The sequence below is a fragment of the Balaenoptera borealis genome, assembly GCF_965194805.1.
Source record: "Balaenoptera borealis genome assembly, chromosome: 4".
NCBI lineage: Eukaryota > Metazoa > Chordata > Mammalia > Artiodactyla > Balaenopteridae > Balaenoptera > Balaenoptera borealis.
Genome location: NC_138861.1, coordinates 42,733,823 through 42,749,002, shown reverse-complemented (window position 1 = coordinate 42,749,002; position 15,180 = coordinate 42,733,823). Strand labels below are relative to the sequence as shown.

Below are 15,180 nucleotides of genomic sequence, written 5' to 3'. Positions count from 1 at the left end.
TGTCCACTCAACCTTCCTGCCAAGAATTTGAAGAGGAAGATGGAGTGATTGTTTTTGAGAGTCTACATGTGAATAGTGATTTTCTGGCATATTCATCTAAAGGAGGTCATTGTTTTGCCTCAGAGAGCAAGAAAAGAAATCTAGGCAGGAGTTACCTGAGTTCTAATTGCATACATACTGACTGACACTTCCTAGGGATCCAGGCATGGGGGGGGATCAAGCAGTAGCAAATGAGAATAGGATTCCTAAATTTAAAAAGCAAATAATAAGATGACATTTTTTTCCACTTGTGGTTTACTGTAGTTGCCAAGCTAAAATTATGCTCACCAAGATAGGAACCCTATTTAAAAAACAGACTGACTGGTTTTCTATAGACAATACATTTTCTGTATTACAGTGGTGTGCTTTTTCTGAAGTGCAAAACCTTGTAAAATGATAGTGAGGCAGAGTAGAGGCCAGAGTTCCAGGATTTGTTCAAGTCAGTAGTTGCTCATTGTGATGGTATTGAGGCTTTCCTTAAAGATGCTGAGTTTTTTCTGAAATTTAGCAGATTCTGGCTTTCTTTGGTCCTGTGATCACTGTCTCTTTAGGTAGTGGCTTCAGATGTTGTTTCTTCTAGTACGGTTGCTTATGTGTACCTATTGTATTCTTCATTCCAAATTCTGTCTGCTTGCTACAGAATGTTTCACAGTGAACCATGTGTTGCTGACTCTTCATCTATGGGCCCAGAGCAAAGAAGACCTAAGCCTTCTTCAGCATGTAACAGTCTTCAGCATGATGGGAGAGTCAAGGAAGGCAGAGAAGTTTTTGCATTGTCTTCAGTTAATTACACATTTTTAATTGAGGTACTTTTATGTAAAGTGAAAGGTACAGATGAGTTTTGACAAATGTATGCACTTATGTAACCATAACCAACACCTCAATCAATATACAGAATATTTCTGTCACCCCCCGCCCCCAAATTTCCCTCATGCTCCATTCCATTCAGTCCACACTTAGGCAACTACTGTTCTGATTACTCTCACTGTAGATTAGTTCTGTGTATTTGTAAACATCATATAAATAGGATCACATAGTGTTGCTTTTTTGTATCTGACTTCATTCAATGTACTGTTTTTGCCATCCATGTTGTTGCATGTATCAGAAGTGCATTCTTTTTTATTTCTGTGTACTGTTCCATCGCATGAGTACAACTCAATTTATCCATTCTTCTGCTGATGAATATTTGAGTTGTTTCCAGTTTTAGCTATTCTGAATAAAGCTGCTATAAACATTCTTGTACCAGCCTTTTTTATGGACATTTCTCTTAGGTAGGTACCTAGGAGTGTATATGCTAGCTCACAGCGTAAGTGTGTGTTTTTATAAGAAGCTGCCAAATGGTTTTCTACAGTGGTGGTACCATTTTACAATCCAGTAGCCAAATATGAGAGTTTCAGTTGTTTCCTATTTTCAGCAACATATGGTGGTGTTTGGTCTCTTTTAATTTTAGTAATTCTTGTGGATGAGAAGTTCTTTTGCATTGTGGTTTTAATTTGCATTTCCTTGATGGCTGATGTTATTGAGCACCTTTTCGTGTGTTTATCAACCCTTTTATATCTTCTTTAGTCAACTGTTTGTCTTTCACCCATTTTTTTGACCCATTTAATGTTTAAATGGTGAACGACTGAATTACTACGTGACTGAATTCTGTGATTATTTACCTTACTTACCCAGATTTCAGCTTTCATATCCAAACCTGACACCCCTCTTGCTCCAAGCCATGATGACAGCACCACTCTACCTAAAAGACTTCTAGGAAGGATCTGTTTGCTCAGTCATAAGGTTTTTTTCAGTAGACTTCAGTTCAGTAGACTTCTTGAACTACCACAAAGGAATAGAAATATCTGGTAACAACGTAAGATGGACACTTACATTTTTGTTTTAAAAATCTATAATCACTAAGCTTTTTAGTTTACAGTCTATGAGAAAAGTTATTGAATATAAGACAAAGCAGTGTGTATTGAAGATGGATAGAGGTGAGACCAGATTGGGTATGTCTTAAGTACTGTGCTTAGGATTTTAGATTTATCCTACAGAATGGTAGTTTTCAGAAGTTTTGCAGAGTCACTCGAGGGTTGCTAATTCTCTCTTCTCCCCTGCTCTCACAAGCTCTCGCTTCACCTTTTTAATATTTTGCTCTCATTTGAGCAAAGGGTTCAGCTTGTAAAAAGTTTAAAAGCTGCCACTGAGTTGTTGACATTTCCTGTTCTGGCAGCAGTATAGAGGGTAGATGAGAGGGGCGGGAGACAAAAGATAGGGAGATTACTAGGGATGTTATTCAAGTAGTTTGGGCAAGAGGCAGATGGCATGCGCTTATTAAACAGTACTAGAAAAGTGGGGTTGGTTGTAGTGGACTTAGGAGGACTTAGTGATGATGTGAGTGGGTGACAGAAGCGTGGGGACAGGCAAGGGTAGTTTGTAACAAATGATAGGAACCAGAATGACATCCAGATTTCTCCTTTTCCCCCCTTACTTCAGAAAAGTTCCAAGTACAGTGCTAAGAACTTATTTTGCCATTTGATAAGTTGCCAAAATGATGCACCATCACTCCCAAACACTTGAGTATGCATTTCTTATAAACAAGGACATTCTTCTGCCTAATCACAATATAACCATTAAAATCAGGACATTGGCACTGGTATATTAGATTGTCTATTCCTCAGACCCCATTTGAATTTCACCAGTTGTTCAAATAATATCTCGTATAAGGACAAGATTCCATTCAAAATCATGGGTTGCATTTATTATCATGTATCCAGAACAGTCCCTTGATCTTTTATTTTCATTCCTTTAACACTTTTGAAGATTACAGGCCAGTCATTTTGAACGGGGACCCTTAACTTGGGTTTGTCTTGTGTTTCCTCATGCTTCCTCGTTAGGTTAGACATCGTTGACAGGAATATCACAGAAGGGATGCTGTGTTACTCCCACTGCTTCCTATTAAGTAAACATAATTTCAGTTTGTCCCATTACTGATTTTCACTTTCAGCCTTTCTCACTCTTCTTACACTGGGGAAACACTTAAAATAATTTTCTGATCTTGAGAACCCTACATGAAAATTATTATATCTACAGCTCATGGTACATTCGCTTGATCAGAAGTTGTAGATATAATGATTCATTGATAATTGTCAGTGCTCTTTTGAGTACAGAATGCTTTTTTTTTTCCTGTGGACATGTTTACACTGGCAAATTTATTAGCCTCTTCTTTTTGTGTGGTTCCCCCTTCCCACAAAGGATGTCAGCTCCAATACAAGTTAATGGAGCAGATAGAGGAAACTCCAGTTTTTTCTTTTTTTAACTTTACTACTTTACCTTCTTAACCTTGTCCACATAGGCCTTACCACAAATTCTTACTATTTGAGATCCAAATGAGATATGGTACATGCAAGAGCAGTCCCCCTTCCCACGCCAATATTTAAGACTAAACATTTTAGCCAACTTTTCTTGGGGGAAAATACAACCCCCTGGTGATTAAGCTTAACTTACTTTCCTTGAAATTAATCTCTTTTAGGGAATTCCCTGGTGGTCCAGTGGTTAGGACTGCGTGCTTTCACTGCCGAGAGCCCAGGTTCAATCCCTGGTCGGGGAACTAAGATCCCACAAGCCATGTGGCTCAGCCAGAAAAAAAGAACAAAGAAATTAATCTCTTTTATCATTTCATAAATTTTGCAAACTCATAAGAAACGTAATAAATTTCATGTAACTAACTTAAACCAAAACGGGACTCAATTTTTCTTAATGTAGGCTTGGCAGATTTAATTTAAATAAAGGTTATAAATTAATTTTAATTAATGTTATTTACAACATGAAAATTTATTGACAGTGTCGAATAGTAGAGCAACTAAAATCATAAGCCAAAGCAATATGAATAAAAATATTGCCTAGACACAATTTTATACAAGACTTTGAAAAAACATTTCCTTATTCAGTGACATGATCAGGCTCAAATGTAGACCAAGCAGTTAGAAAATTACTTCTTTTATAGGCTCATATACGCATAAAAGTGTTGTTTTTGAATCTTAAAAATTATATTTACCTCTTTACAGTGAATTTACCTTTTTAATGTAAAAATTGTATTTATCTCGTGTGCTTGTTTTTTGCTTTAAAATACCATTCAGGGTCAAACATGGGATGAGCAAGCACATACAAATTTTTCTTTCAGCTGAAATGAGACCATTTTTTAGCTTACTCTTGATGTTCATTAAATAAGTAAAAGATTGTTCAAATGTGTGAGAAGTTGGAAACTGTAGCATAATGTTCATTATTTCCTGTGATAGCAGGATATTCTTTTCTTCTCAGAAATCCAGAACTTATCTGGGCAGATCAGTAAAACTCATCTTGAATGTATTAGACTGCAGCTTCTTCCTTTTTTCTCAAGTCAAATTCTCACAATCAGAAGATTCAGAAAAAGAGTACTTACTCATTGATACACTTTTTTTTGAAAGGGAAGGAAAATCAGTTCACTTTGTTCTGCAGCTTCACTAGGTGGTTTCCAGTGAGACTTGAGACTTGCTGATACCTTCTTCCCTTGGGCCCAAGCAGCAGTGGAAACATTTCAGGATTTCTTCTTTATAACACGATGTTTTCCAAAAGCGCATTTTCCTTTTAAATCCAAGAATTTTGTCCCTTGAAGTCAAAAACATTAGAGACTGAAGAGCAAGTAAGTGTGAGATGTGCAGCCGTTCTTCATCTTCAAAGTATTCAACAAAATCTCTTCCTCTGTTGTCTTAAAAGGACCCCTTTCAGCTCAAATACCCTGTTGAGAATTTTTCCTCTGCTAAGCCACTGGATTTCTTTATGTAGTAGGAGATGTTCTTTAAATACTCTGGAGTGAAATGACCTGTGTTTAATGAAGTTAACCATTTTGTAGTGTCTTCCAGAACAGTTTTATTTCATCCCGAGTGTTTTTGACACCAGTACAAGAATACCTTCTGTGTCAGTTCAGGTCCCCAGAGAAACAGATGTCAAGACAAGATTTGATGTGCAGGGAGCCCCATCCAGAGTTGGCTATTGGAGCATTCCCACCATGCTCAGTCTTTTGCTGGGAGAAGTCTAGAGGAAGCATGGCCAGGTGTGAATGTTACTGTGGATTCCAAGGTGAGGTAGCTGGGGGCTGTCAAGCAGCTCTGCTCCTCATAGCAGGTTCTGTTGAAGGGATATCTGAGCAGGGCACCGCTGTGGCCACCACACCCGCGATATCCCATCTGGGCTCTGACGCCATCCTGTCACGTGGATGCGTTTCTTACCCTGCTGACGTTCGACACCCCCACCCAAGTAGAACTTCTCATTCTGCTCTGCCTTTGCCCTGCTGGGCCTCTCCGCTGTGTGGATCACTCCTCACTTTGCTCATAGTCAGGCTGTTTCCTCCCACCATCCCCCACATACTGGGAAGCCCTCCTCCCTCTGCTTGGACTGACCCCTCTGCTGGACTGCCACCACCTCCCACACGCACACCTAACTTACCTGGCTCCACTTAATGGCTTTAGGACTGAATTGTTGAGGGGAGAGGATAGTCGAAGGAAGTAGAAGAGGAAGAACCATCTGGGTTTCTCAAATCTGCAACTGACTAGAATATGCTTCCATTCACCGAGGTAAAGAAAATAAGAGGAGGACCTAAGAAGAAACTTAGGCAGGTGTGTGTGTGTACAGGAATTTGCGTTTTAAAATAATGAATTTGGGGCAACTGTGGGATATCTTGATAAAACTAATAGGCCCAGTGGAGGAGTTTGGCTAGAGAGAATAGAATTGGTTGTCATTAGCTTCTATGTGGTAGTTAAAACCCAAGATTGCAAAGAAACTGCAGAGAAGGAAGGAGCTGTCAGTGGAGAACAATAGTGCTGCCTAGGGGACAATACTAAGAAAAGGATTATATCAAGGGAAACTAAGGGATGTGAGAATTGTAAAGAAGGGAGTGCTTGTTTAGTAATGTCAAAAGCTACAAAAATGGTAAAAGATCCAGTGGGATTTAGCAACCAGTTTAAAATTTAGTTATAATGGAGTAAACCCAGATTGCAGAGGGAGTGGAGGTGAATGGCAGTGAGGAATTAAATTTGGCCAGAAATATGTATGTTGTTTAACTTACATATACAAATGTATATGTAAGTTAAATAACATAAAAAGTAGGTATTGACATATGGACTGAAAAATAGTGTTTTTCATCCTTTCTAGTAAAGATATACATGATTGATGAGGCATGTGGATTTAAAATATTCAGTTCAGAACCATAAAACTTCAGATGAATACTTGCTGCTTGTATGAGTACTTGTATGATGTGCCCCGTATTGTTCATTTTGTGTTGACTTTATTAATCTACAGTACTAAGGATCTGTTCAGCTAATTTTGCAGCCTCTGGAAGATTTTCACCTTAAGCTACGTATATGATTTCCCAGTTAGCTGCAGTATGGGAGATGTGAAACAAGAATTACTCCACAAATTGTGTGCTTTTGAAGTATTCATCTTTTTAGTCACACATTTTTTATAGCATGTGCTGAAAATAACAAGAAATTTGATAAAGGGAAGAATATCTTTATGACTTAGAGGAAGATAATTTATAAATAAATGTTAACAGATTTATACCCTCTGAGTTTCAAGAGTACTACAAGTGACTTGTTCAGTACAGACTACAACTTAAAAAAAATGTGTTTAAAATATCTGGTACTTTTTTGTGACCTGGCTTGTAGCTCTTCTTTGATGAGGAAAGAATTCTCAGCACACGACTGGCTTTAAAAAGATGTAATAATTATTTACTCACTAAAAGTTTTGAGGACCTACTGAGCCAAGCATTTTTGTAGGTGCTGAAGATAGTGGTGAAAAAGGAAAGTCTCTTTCCTTATGGAGCTTAAATTCTAGTGGGAAGAGGCAGATAATACATGAAGAAATGAATGAATGGATGGATGGATGGATAGATAGATAGGTAGGCACTATATAACAGGCACTATTCCAGTGCTTTTATACAGTGCTTGGAGCAGAATAAAGCAGGGCAAAGGGGAATGATGTGACGCAAAGGAGTGATTATTTTAAATAAGATTATTAGGGAAAGTGTATTTCTTAGAGGATGTTTGAAAAGAGTCCTGAAGGAAATAATGGGAAGAACCATGCAGATATATGAGGGAGAACATTCAGGCGGAAGGTATATCCAGTGCAAAGGCTCTGAGGTAGCAACGTATTTTCCTCTTCCAGAAAGAACAAGGACAGAAAGAGTGGAGCAACGTGAAAAAGAGAGAAGAGTGGAATATGAGCTCAGAGTGGTGGGATGTGTGTCGATTATACAGGGCCTAAAAGACAACCATTTAAAAGAAAATGACTTTTATTGTGAGTGAGATGGGAAGCTCTTGGTGGATTTTGAGTAGCAGAGTGATACTAAGTAAGTGATACATAGTATGTGTTCCAGATACTTTTAATCAGTTTGAACATAGTGATTAATAATAAGTTATTAATTTGTCATATAGAGAGTTCATAATATGCAGCTGGAGTATTATTAAGTGGTGCATCCAGAAGAGGAATCCTGGTGATTAGTGAGGTTCTTTTAGGATTCATTGAAAATCCTAACGGGCTTTTAGAAGGTGATTCCAAGCTTTGAGATATCCTTCTCGATGATCAGTACAATTTGGTTGATTTTCCTACCATCTGTATCTTAAAGCTTCTTAACTGACTTTGTAGATCAAGCCTAGTGGCTTCTGAAAATGTTAGTATTGCACAGTCTTTGGAGGCTTTGACAATTTGCTTGTCACCCTGTGTACATTAGTGTAACCAATATTCCTCAGTGTCTACTATGATTTCAAGGTTAATCTTTGCCTGGGAATCTTCTTTGGAGGCTCACAATTCTGGTTCACTCTGAGACAGGCTTTCAGAGCTCACTTTAACATGTATACTATGCCCTCTTTAACTCCTTTAGGCAACCTAAAATAAGCTGTTCAAGTGGTTTTGGATGATCAAAGGTCTTTTGAGAAGCGACGTTCATAAGAAACTATTTAAAAAGTTTGTGAGAAACTTAAAAAAAAAAAGGCACTGAAATTAGGTCTGAAGTGCTGCTAAATTAACCAGGTATAATGACTAAAAGTTACCCTGTGTTTTCTAGGACTTGGGGAAAGTCACAGAGTAGTTCTCTTTTATCTCAATAACCTTATTATTGAATTTTTTTGAGGAGCAATTATTATAATACTTATAATACTTCTCCTTCATCCTGGAATGGAGATGCCTGTAGGTGTCTCTTCCTTTAGGTACCCTTAGGTTTGGGCCTCTCTGGACTTTCACACTGCCAGGAGAAGCCTATTCTCCCCACTTACCTAAGGAAAAGTGGTGCCCCTTCTCCCTTTTCTTTCTCCAGCCGTTACTTTGTACAAAGTCCAACTTTATTTAATATGGGATTTGCCTACTCACTAAAATTTATTTGTAACACCAAAAATCAGTACTTGTGGTACTTTCACAGTCATTTGTGGATGTTCGCATGCACAGGGTGGTAAAAAATTTGAGTCACCTGACATGGACTTTCCCGTCTGAACCACGTGACACTCTGCTTTCTTGTTTCAGCTCTTATATTCTACACAAGTGTCCTTTTCATCGTCTGTTTACTGAAACATTTTTCACTAAAAGCTTTTTGTGCTTATTGTTTGTGGTTTTGCTGTTCAAAATGATTCCCAAGCAGTTTTGAGGTACTGCCTAGTGTTGTGATGTGCCTTATGGAAAACATACATGTTAGATAAGCTTCTTTCAGGCATGAATTTATAGTGCTGTTGACCATGAGTTCAATGTTAATGAATCAACTACATATTAAATAACATGTCTTTAAATAGAAATACACATATAAAAAGATTATGTATTGATCAGTTGGCAAAAATGTGACTAGAGGCTTGCAGGAACTTAACCGTGTATTTCCCTTAGGAACACTCATTTGGTATTTGTGGCAACTTTATAGAACACAATTACTGTGAATAATGAGAATGGACTGGGACTTCCCTGGTGGCACAGTGGTTAAGAATCCGCTTGCCAGTGCGGGGGACACGGGTTCGAGCCCTGGTCAGGGAAGATCCCACATGCTGCGGAGCAACTAAGCCTGTGCACCACAACTACTGAGCCTGCACACCACAACTACTGAGCCTGCACTCTAGAGCCCGCGAGCCACAACTACTGAGCCTGCATGCCACAACTATTGAAGCCCGTGCGCCTAGAGCCCGTGCTCTGCAACAAGAGAAGCCACCGCAGTGAGAAGCCTGTGCACCGCAAGGAAGAGTAACCCCTGCTCGCTGCAACTAGAGAAAGCCTGCACACAGCAACGAAGACCCAATGCAGCCAAAAATAAATACGTAAATTAAAAAAAAAAAAGAAAACGGACTGTTTAATTAAGGGTAGTGATTTATAGAGACTTTAGGTATAAACGTTTCATCATTCCCTGTCTCTGAAACCATTGTTTTAGATTTGTTTAAATACATGCATAAATAGTTGTAATGTAAAATTTAATTTTGCTATGGGTTCAGGTTAAAAGTCATTGATTAACTTGTAAAGAAACATTTCTAAACATTATCTTCTACAAAATTAATATGTGCCTGAGGCATATTGAGTGCTCAGTGAGTATTTATTTTAGAGTAATAATTTTTGAGCATTGTAGGATTCTGGTTTTGGAGAAGAAGGCAATATCAGTGTTAGAGAATAATATTCTTTTAAGACTTTATCATACGTAGTTATGTAGACTGAGGCACATGAAAGAAAACTCAGTTGAATGTCAATTTCTGGTCCCTGCTTTGCTCTAAGCTAGCTAATCTTGAGAAATACTTAATCTCTTTGAGCCCGATTGCTTTGTCTGTGAAGTGAGGAACATTTTCAATTTGTTCAGTTTCATTTTCTTTTATCAGTATTATTCCTGACCTTAAATCATTTCCATTCTCATCAAGGAAATCATACAATTTAATGTCAAAATATATTAGCTGTCAGATTTTGTTTTACTGACTTCAACTTCAGTCTCACTGATTATTGATAAAAATGTAAGTTATGTATATGATATATCTTGACATTATATACTGGTAAGAAGAAATAAAAGAACATCCTTAAATTTTACATAATTTTTTTTTTAGGATATAGGATTCTGTTTGTTGATGTTTGTGTTTCATATGATAGTGTCCTAAATCATACAAAAAGTTTTCTCTAAAGTTTAAAATTAGAATTATAAAAAGCAAAAATGTGCTTTTATTAATACCTCATTTATTAATATTTCCTGTATGGCAGTTTCAGGTTTTAGATTATGGGTGCTTAGTTTTTTTTGTGGGACTTTATAAACTAATTTTTTTTTTTTTTTTTGAAAAATTGCTTTATGAAGCCTTAAGAAGCACTGAGTATGATTAAACTGTAGTCCAGAGTTGGATACAATTTAATAATAGTTCAATTCCAAAATAAAAGTTATTGTAGTTGAGACCATGAAATTTCCTAACACATGATTTTAATACTTTGCCCTAAATTTTCTAAAACAACTCAGAGGAACCAATATTTACAGTAGATGGCGTATTTATGAAAAATCTGGCATCACCTATTTTATATATATATATATTTATATATATATATATATATATATATGACCCAAGATTATATGAACTAGGAAAAAGATGTTGTATATCTCAACAGCAATACTAGAATGCAGAGTTTGAGACTGGGATTTATAACGTGGGATTTGGAAAAGGAGCAGACATCTTGTTTTCAAAACCTTAAGTTTTTCTCAAGACCGAAGTCAACATTGTAACTGCCACAGAACAGGAAAAAGGGAAGCTTTTCTCGCTTTACTTGTTCATCTGCATCAGAAAGTCCAGTATCCCTGAGATAGGAACCACTGCAATAAAAAGAGAGTGAATACGTTCTCCCAAAGGAAGATTGTTACTTCATTATGCCTCTGCCCTGGTCACCAGGAGCAAACTTTGCATTTCCCAACCTAATGCTGGGCAGCACCGAGACGTTTCAGTAATGGTTCATCATAAACACCGCATTCTCCATCTTCATGAAATAACCTGTCTCCCATTGAATTTCCTATGTTTCCTTTCTCGGGCTTCTGCTCTTTGTCTTTCTTCAAGTCTGTGCTTGGCTTCAGTTGCTGCATCAATGTCTCTGATTTTTAAGTTGAAAGTGACATCCTTCCAAAGGCAGCGGGATTCATACTCATTCTGATCTTCCAACTTCCTCACTTTCTTCTTGATTATAGGCAACTTCTTGGTATCTATAAAAACTACATTTTCCCCTGTTGAGTATTTTGCATACATTACACAATTCCATTCCCCTTCAATTGAGCAGAAAGATTTCTTGTCATTTGGAGAAAGAATCAGCAGTAATTCTGTGCTTCTTGCCCCCATAGAAAGGTTTAGTGTGGAAGACGATATTGGTACTATAGCCAGTTTTGGAACAATTAATATTGCATTCTCCACCTAGTTCCACGCAGGGCACTGTGAGGATAGACCTTCCATAACCATTGCGGAATGTGAGAATGTAATGTTCATCATGAGGTACCATTTTACAGCCTGAACCGTTTGGTCTCTGGCATCCTTCTGGTCACTAATACTCACAAACAGGTCCGGATGTGCAAAAAAGTCTGCATACATTTCTAAAAGAGATCTTCTTTCAAGAGTAAATGTTGGAAGAACTACCTTAGTAGGATCCATTCCAAGCCTAACCTGTGACAACAGATGCATGATAACACCCTTGTGCTCTTCCACCGACCCTGCCTCCCCTTCATCATCTCTCTCATCATGTGAATCGAAAAGTTCAGCGTCACTTGTTCTATTGGACATGGAAGAATTAAGTGATTCCGTGGTATCTGGGCACTTTAGACTATTCCCTAAGCTGCTGTGTGTCAAGACTGAGGCAGATCCAGAGGAATCTATTAAGGGCTGTGGGGATGAGCCACTCTGATGGAATTCATCCGCATCATAGAATTCATCTTCACTGCTAGAATAAGAGAACTCTGGGACTGTGTTTGGAGACAAGTTGACATGGCTTGGAGAAGTTAGACTGCTTCTAGGTGGTGAGTGCCCACTGCCTGTACTATTTGGTGTTGGAGTCTGATGATGTCCCAAGGTAGCTAATACAGGTCCAACTGGTAGAGGAGATGGATGCTGCTCTGACTTACACAACTGAGCAGGTTCTGGAGGTAAGACAGTCTGGGAAGGCATTGTGTTGATCACACGTTCCAAGGGACTAGGTTGATATATTGCATCTACAGGATTAATAGTACTTTTAGCGATCTGCAGCAACACAATGCAGTGTTTAATTGATTCTACCATGCTATTTGTTGTCTTTTTGAGAGTTGCAGTTTTCTTTCTCTGTTCATCATCTTTGCAGTTTTGAAGTTTGTCATCAAAAAGCTTTAACTGTTCTATCAAGATTTGTAGGCAAGCATCAGCCTCTGTAAGTTTCTTATCAAAGCTTTGGACACTGGGAACAAATCCTGAATCAAACCCCCAGGGGGCGGCGGGAAGAAGGCAGGGAGAGAACGATATTCGTGCCCACGGCCCCGATATTCGTGCCCACGGCCCCGGCAAGCAGCAGGGTCCCTGGGGACTCAGGGGTGGGAGCCGGCCCCTCTCCCAGGCCCTCCCGGTGTAACTACTCCGCAAGTAGCCATCAAGAAAGCCATTCGCCAAGGCCCCTGCCCTCTGTGCCTCCAGGGGAGGGAGCCGAGGGCCGCTTCCGAGCACCCCCTCTTCTCCACCGTCTGCCGGATCACCGGGCTGCTGCGCAGTCGGTCTGGTCCGGTTCAGCCGGTCCCCCGGGACAGCCCCTCGCCCCCTGTGTAAACTAATTTTTGAATTTTCTTTCCCCCCTTAAAAGTGTTTAGTAGTTGATTCTGATTTCCTATTAATTATTGGATAAATATTTATTATTTTAATTAAGTCATTAGCTTATTTAATAGATTATTAGAAAGAACAAATTTTCTAAAAATACTGTTTTTTAAATTAATACCAACAGAAAATGAAATTTTCCTTTTAGTTTCTATATATTTATTACTATTTTCCACTCCCAAAATGAGTCAGAGAAATCCAATTTTTATGTAAGTCTATCAGTTAGATATTTTCAACCTCTTCAAATATTCTGGAATTCCTGTAATTTGACAATTTCAGTTGTGTCATTGAATATTTTTTATTTTTTATTGGCTGTGCTTTATATCTGATTCTTCTACTTGGATTTTCCATTATTGACCAGGTCTATCTTTAAGAATCTGTATTACTTTGAGAGCTATTTACATGCCACAATGTAAATAGAAGAGTCAGTTATCTTTATTGGCTTAAGACATTTCTTCTCTGTTCTCCTCAGTATTACACTAAAGTTCTACAATGACAGTGATTTGTATTTTTATTATTCATAATTGGTAACAGAAGTGTTCTTCAGTGACCAGTACTGGTACTGTTTTTGAAATGCCAGAGTTATAAACTTTCTATTTGTTGATAGGCTGGCTGCTTACCAACAGTCTCCTCCCTTTACACACATTCTTTATGCTTTGTTTTATGATCTTTGTTCTCTCATTTTTTTACTTGGTAAGTTGCTCTTAATATGTCATTTAACCTGTTTCAGTCTTGTAAAAATATGCCTGTTAGGTTGGGTACACAAAGGGCAATTTTCTTGGGGCCTGCATTATCCCAGGCAGTGTCCCTGATTTCATGCCATTCTGTGAATAAACATCCAAGTGAAAAAACGTTCTTGTTAGTGTTACAAGAGCTAGACTTTAGATACAGTTACTAAAGCAAGATTTTGATTCTAGCCTTGAAGAAATCCTGTGTATAGCAGATTTACTTTTATATATACAGGGGTACTGTGTGTGTGTGTGTGTGTGTGTGTGTATTTTTTCATTTGTGTAGGTCACTGTTTTTCAGCATGTTATTTTTAACCTGATTTCCTGTGATATTTTCAGTTTGTCTTTGACATATACTAGTCAGCAAGATTCTGATGACCTTTATTTTCTGTAGTTTATCTTCTGAAAATAATGGATATATATATTCCTTTTTCTAAGGAACCCTACCTGCTACCTCAAAGATAAAGTTTGTCTAGTGCTTGCCTGAGTTGTAAATAAGAACCACTTGACTTTTATTTTTATTTTTTTCTTCAAAAGCATAATAACATTTTATTTTTAATTTTTATTTTACACTGGAGTATAGTTGATTAACGATGTTGTTTTAGTTTCAGGTGTACAGCAAAGTGATTCAGTTATACATGTATCTATTCTTTTTCAAGTTCTTTTCCCATTTAGGTTTTTACAGAATATTTGGCAGAGTTCTCTGTGCTATACAGTAGGTTCTTGTTGGTTATCTGTTAGAACCACTTGACTTTTAAAAGCCACATTTAATATATATTACATCATAGTTTATTGATTACATTTGATCATCAAAATCTCTTGCGTGAAAGAAGGTTCCCTTCCCTCTTTCCCTAGAGGGCTATTTCATATCTTTCTCTTCAAATTTGTAACATCACTCTCAGCTGATAACCTTGCTTCTTCCTATTTTACAAAGAAAAGGAAAAAATAATTGAAGGAATGAGCAGGGAACTTCCAAAGACTCTGACCACTATAAAACTCTACCTACTTCCAACCGTTCCCACATTGAGAAATATGCTAAAAAGAAGTAAAGTATTTATATAATACTATTCTGCTTTTCCATCTATTACCAAAAATGTAGTATCCCCTTTTCTAACTATCCCCTTTTCTAACCTTTGAACACTTTCTCATCATCCCCTTCTTAATTACTTAAGGATATCACTTCACTATTTCTTCTCTCTCTTGCTTACATTATCAACTTTTTTGTTTTGTGCTGGATCATTCTTGTCAGTGTACAGATATGCTGCTAGTTCTCTAGTCTTAAAGAATAAAAAATCTTCTCTTGACCCCGTTTTCCCTACCAATTACTACTCCCTTTCTTTTGTTCCCTTTTGCATCAAACTCCAAACTCTTCCATACCCACCATCTCTATTCTCTTTTCCCAGTCTCTTAAATCTACTTTTATCAGACTTCAACTAACGAAAACTGCTCCTATTACTAGTGACTTCCATGTTACTGGATCCAGTGGTCGGTCAGTTCTTTGTCTCCATCCTACTTGATCTCTTGGCGGTAGTTGTCATCATTTACTTTCTCCTGCTGGATATGCTTTCTTAACTTGGCTTTACGGGTACCTCTCGTTC

At 37.8% G+C, this 15,180-nt stretch overlaps 1 protein-coding gene and 1 pseudogene across 9 annotated transcripts in view; one reads left to right on the top strand and one right to left on the bottom strand.

Annotated features, from left to right (window-relative positions):
- Window positions 1-15,180, top strand: part of FBXW7 (F-box and WD repeat domain containing 7) — a 204,503-nt gene that overhangs the window by 97,267 nt on the left and 92,056 nt on the right. For 2 of the 8 annotated variants that reach the window (XM_082389900.1, XM_082389899.1), the window contains exon 1: window positions 690-845. The exons of 4 other annotated variants lie outside the window; for them this stretch is intronic. In XM_082389900.1, coding sequence (XP_082246026.1) covers window positions 720-845 — 126 coding nt within the window. In that variant the 5' untranslated portion in view covers window positions 690-719. Of the gene's footprint in view, window positions 1-684; window positions 846-15,180 lie in introns of those variants that run through there. 2 more of the 8 variants (XM_082389898.1, XM_082389901.1) reach the window with 2 other exon arrangements.
- On the bottom strand, window positions 9,116-12,523 carry LOC309627739 (oxysterol-binding protein-related protein 9 pseudogene; annotated as a pseudogene). Its single transcript has one exon. The product of its transcript is annotated as an oxysterol-binding protein-related protein 9 pseudogene (transcript).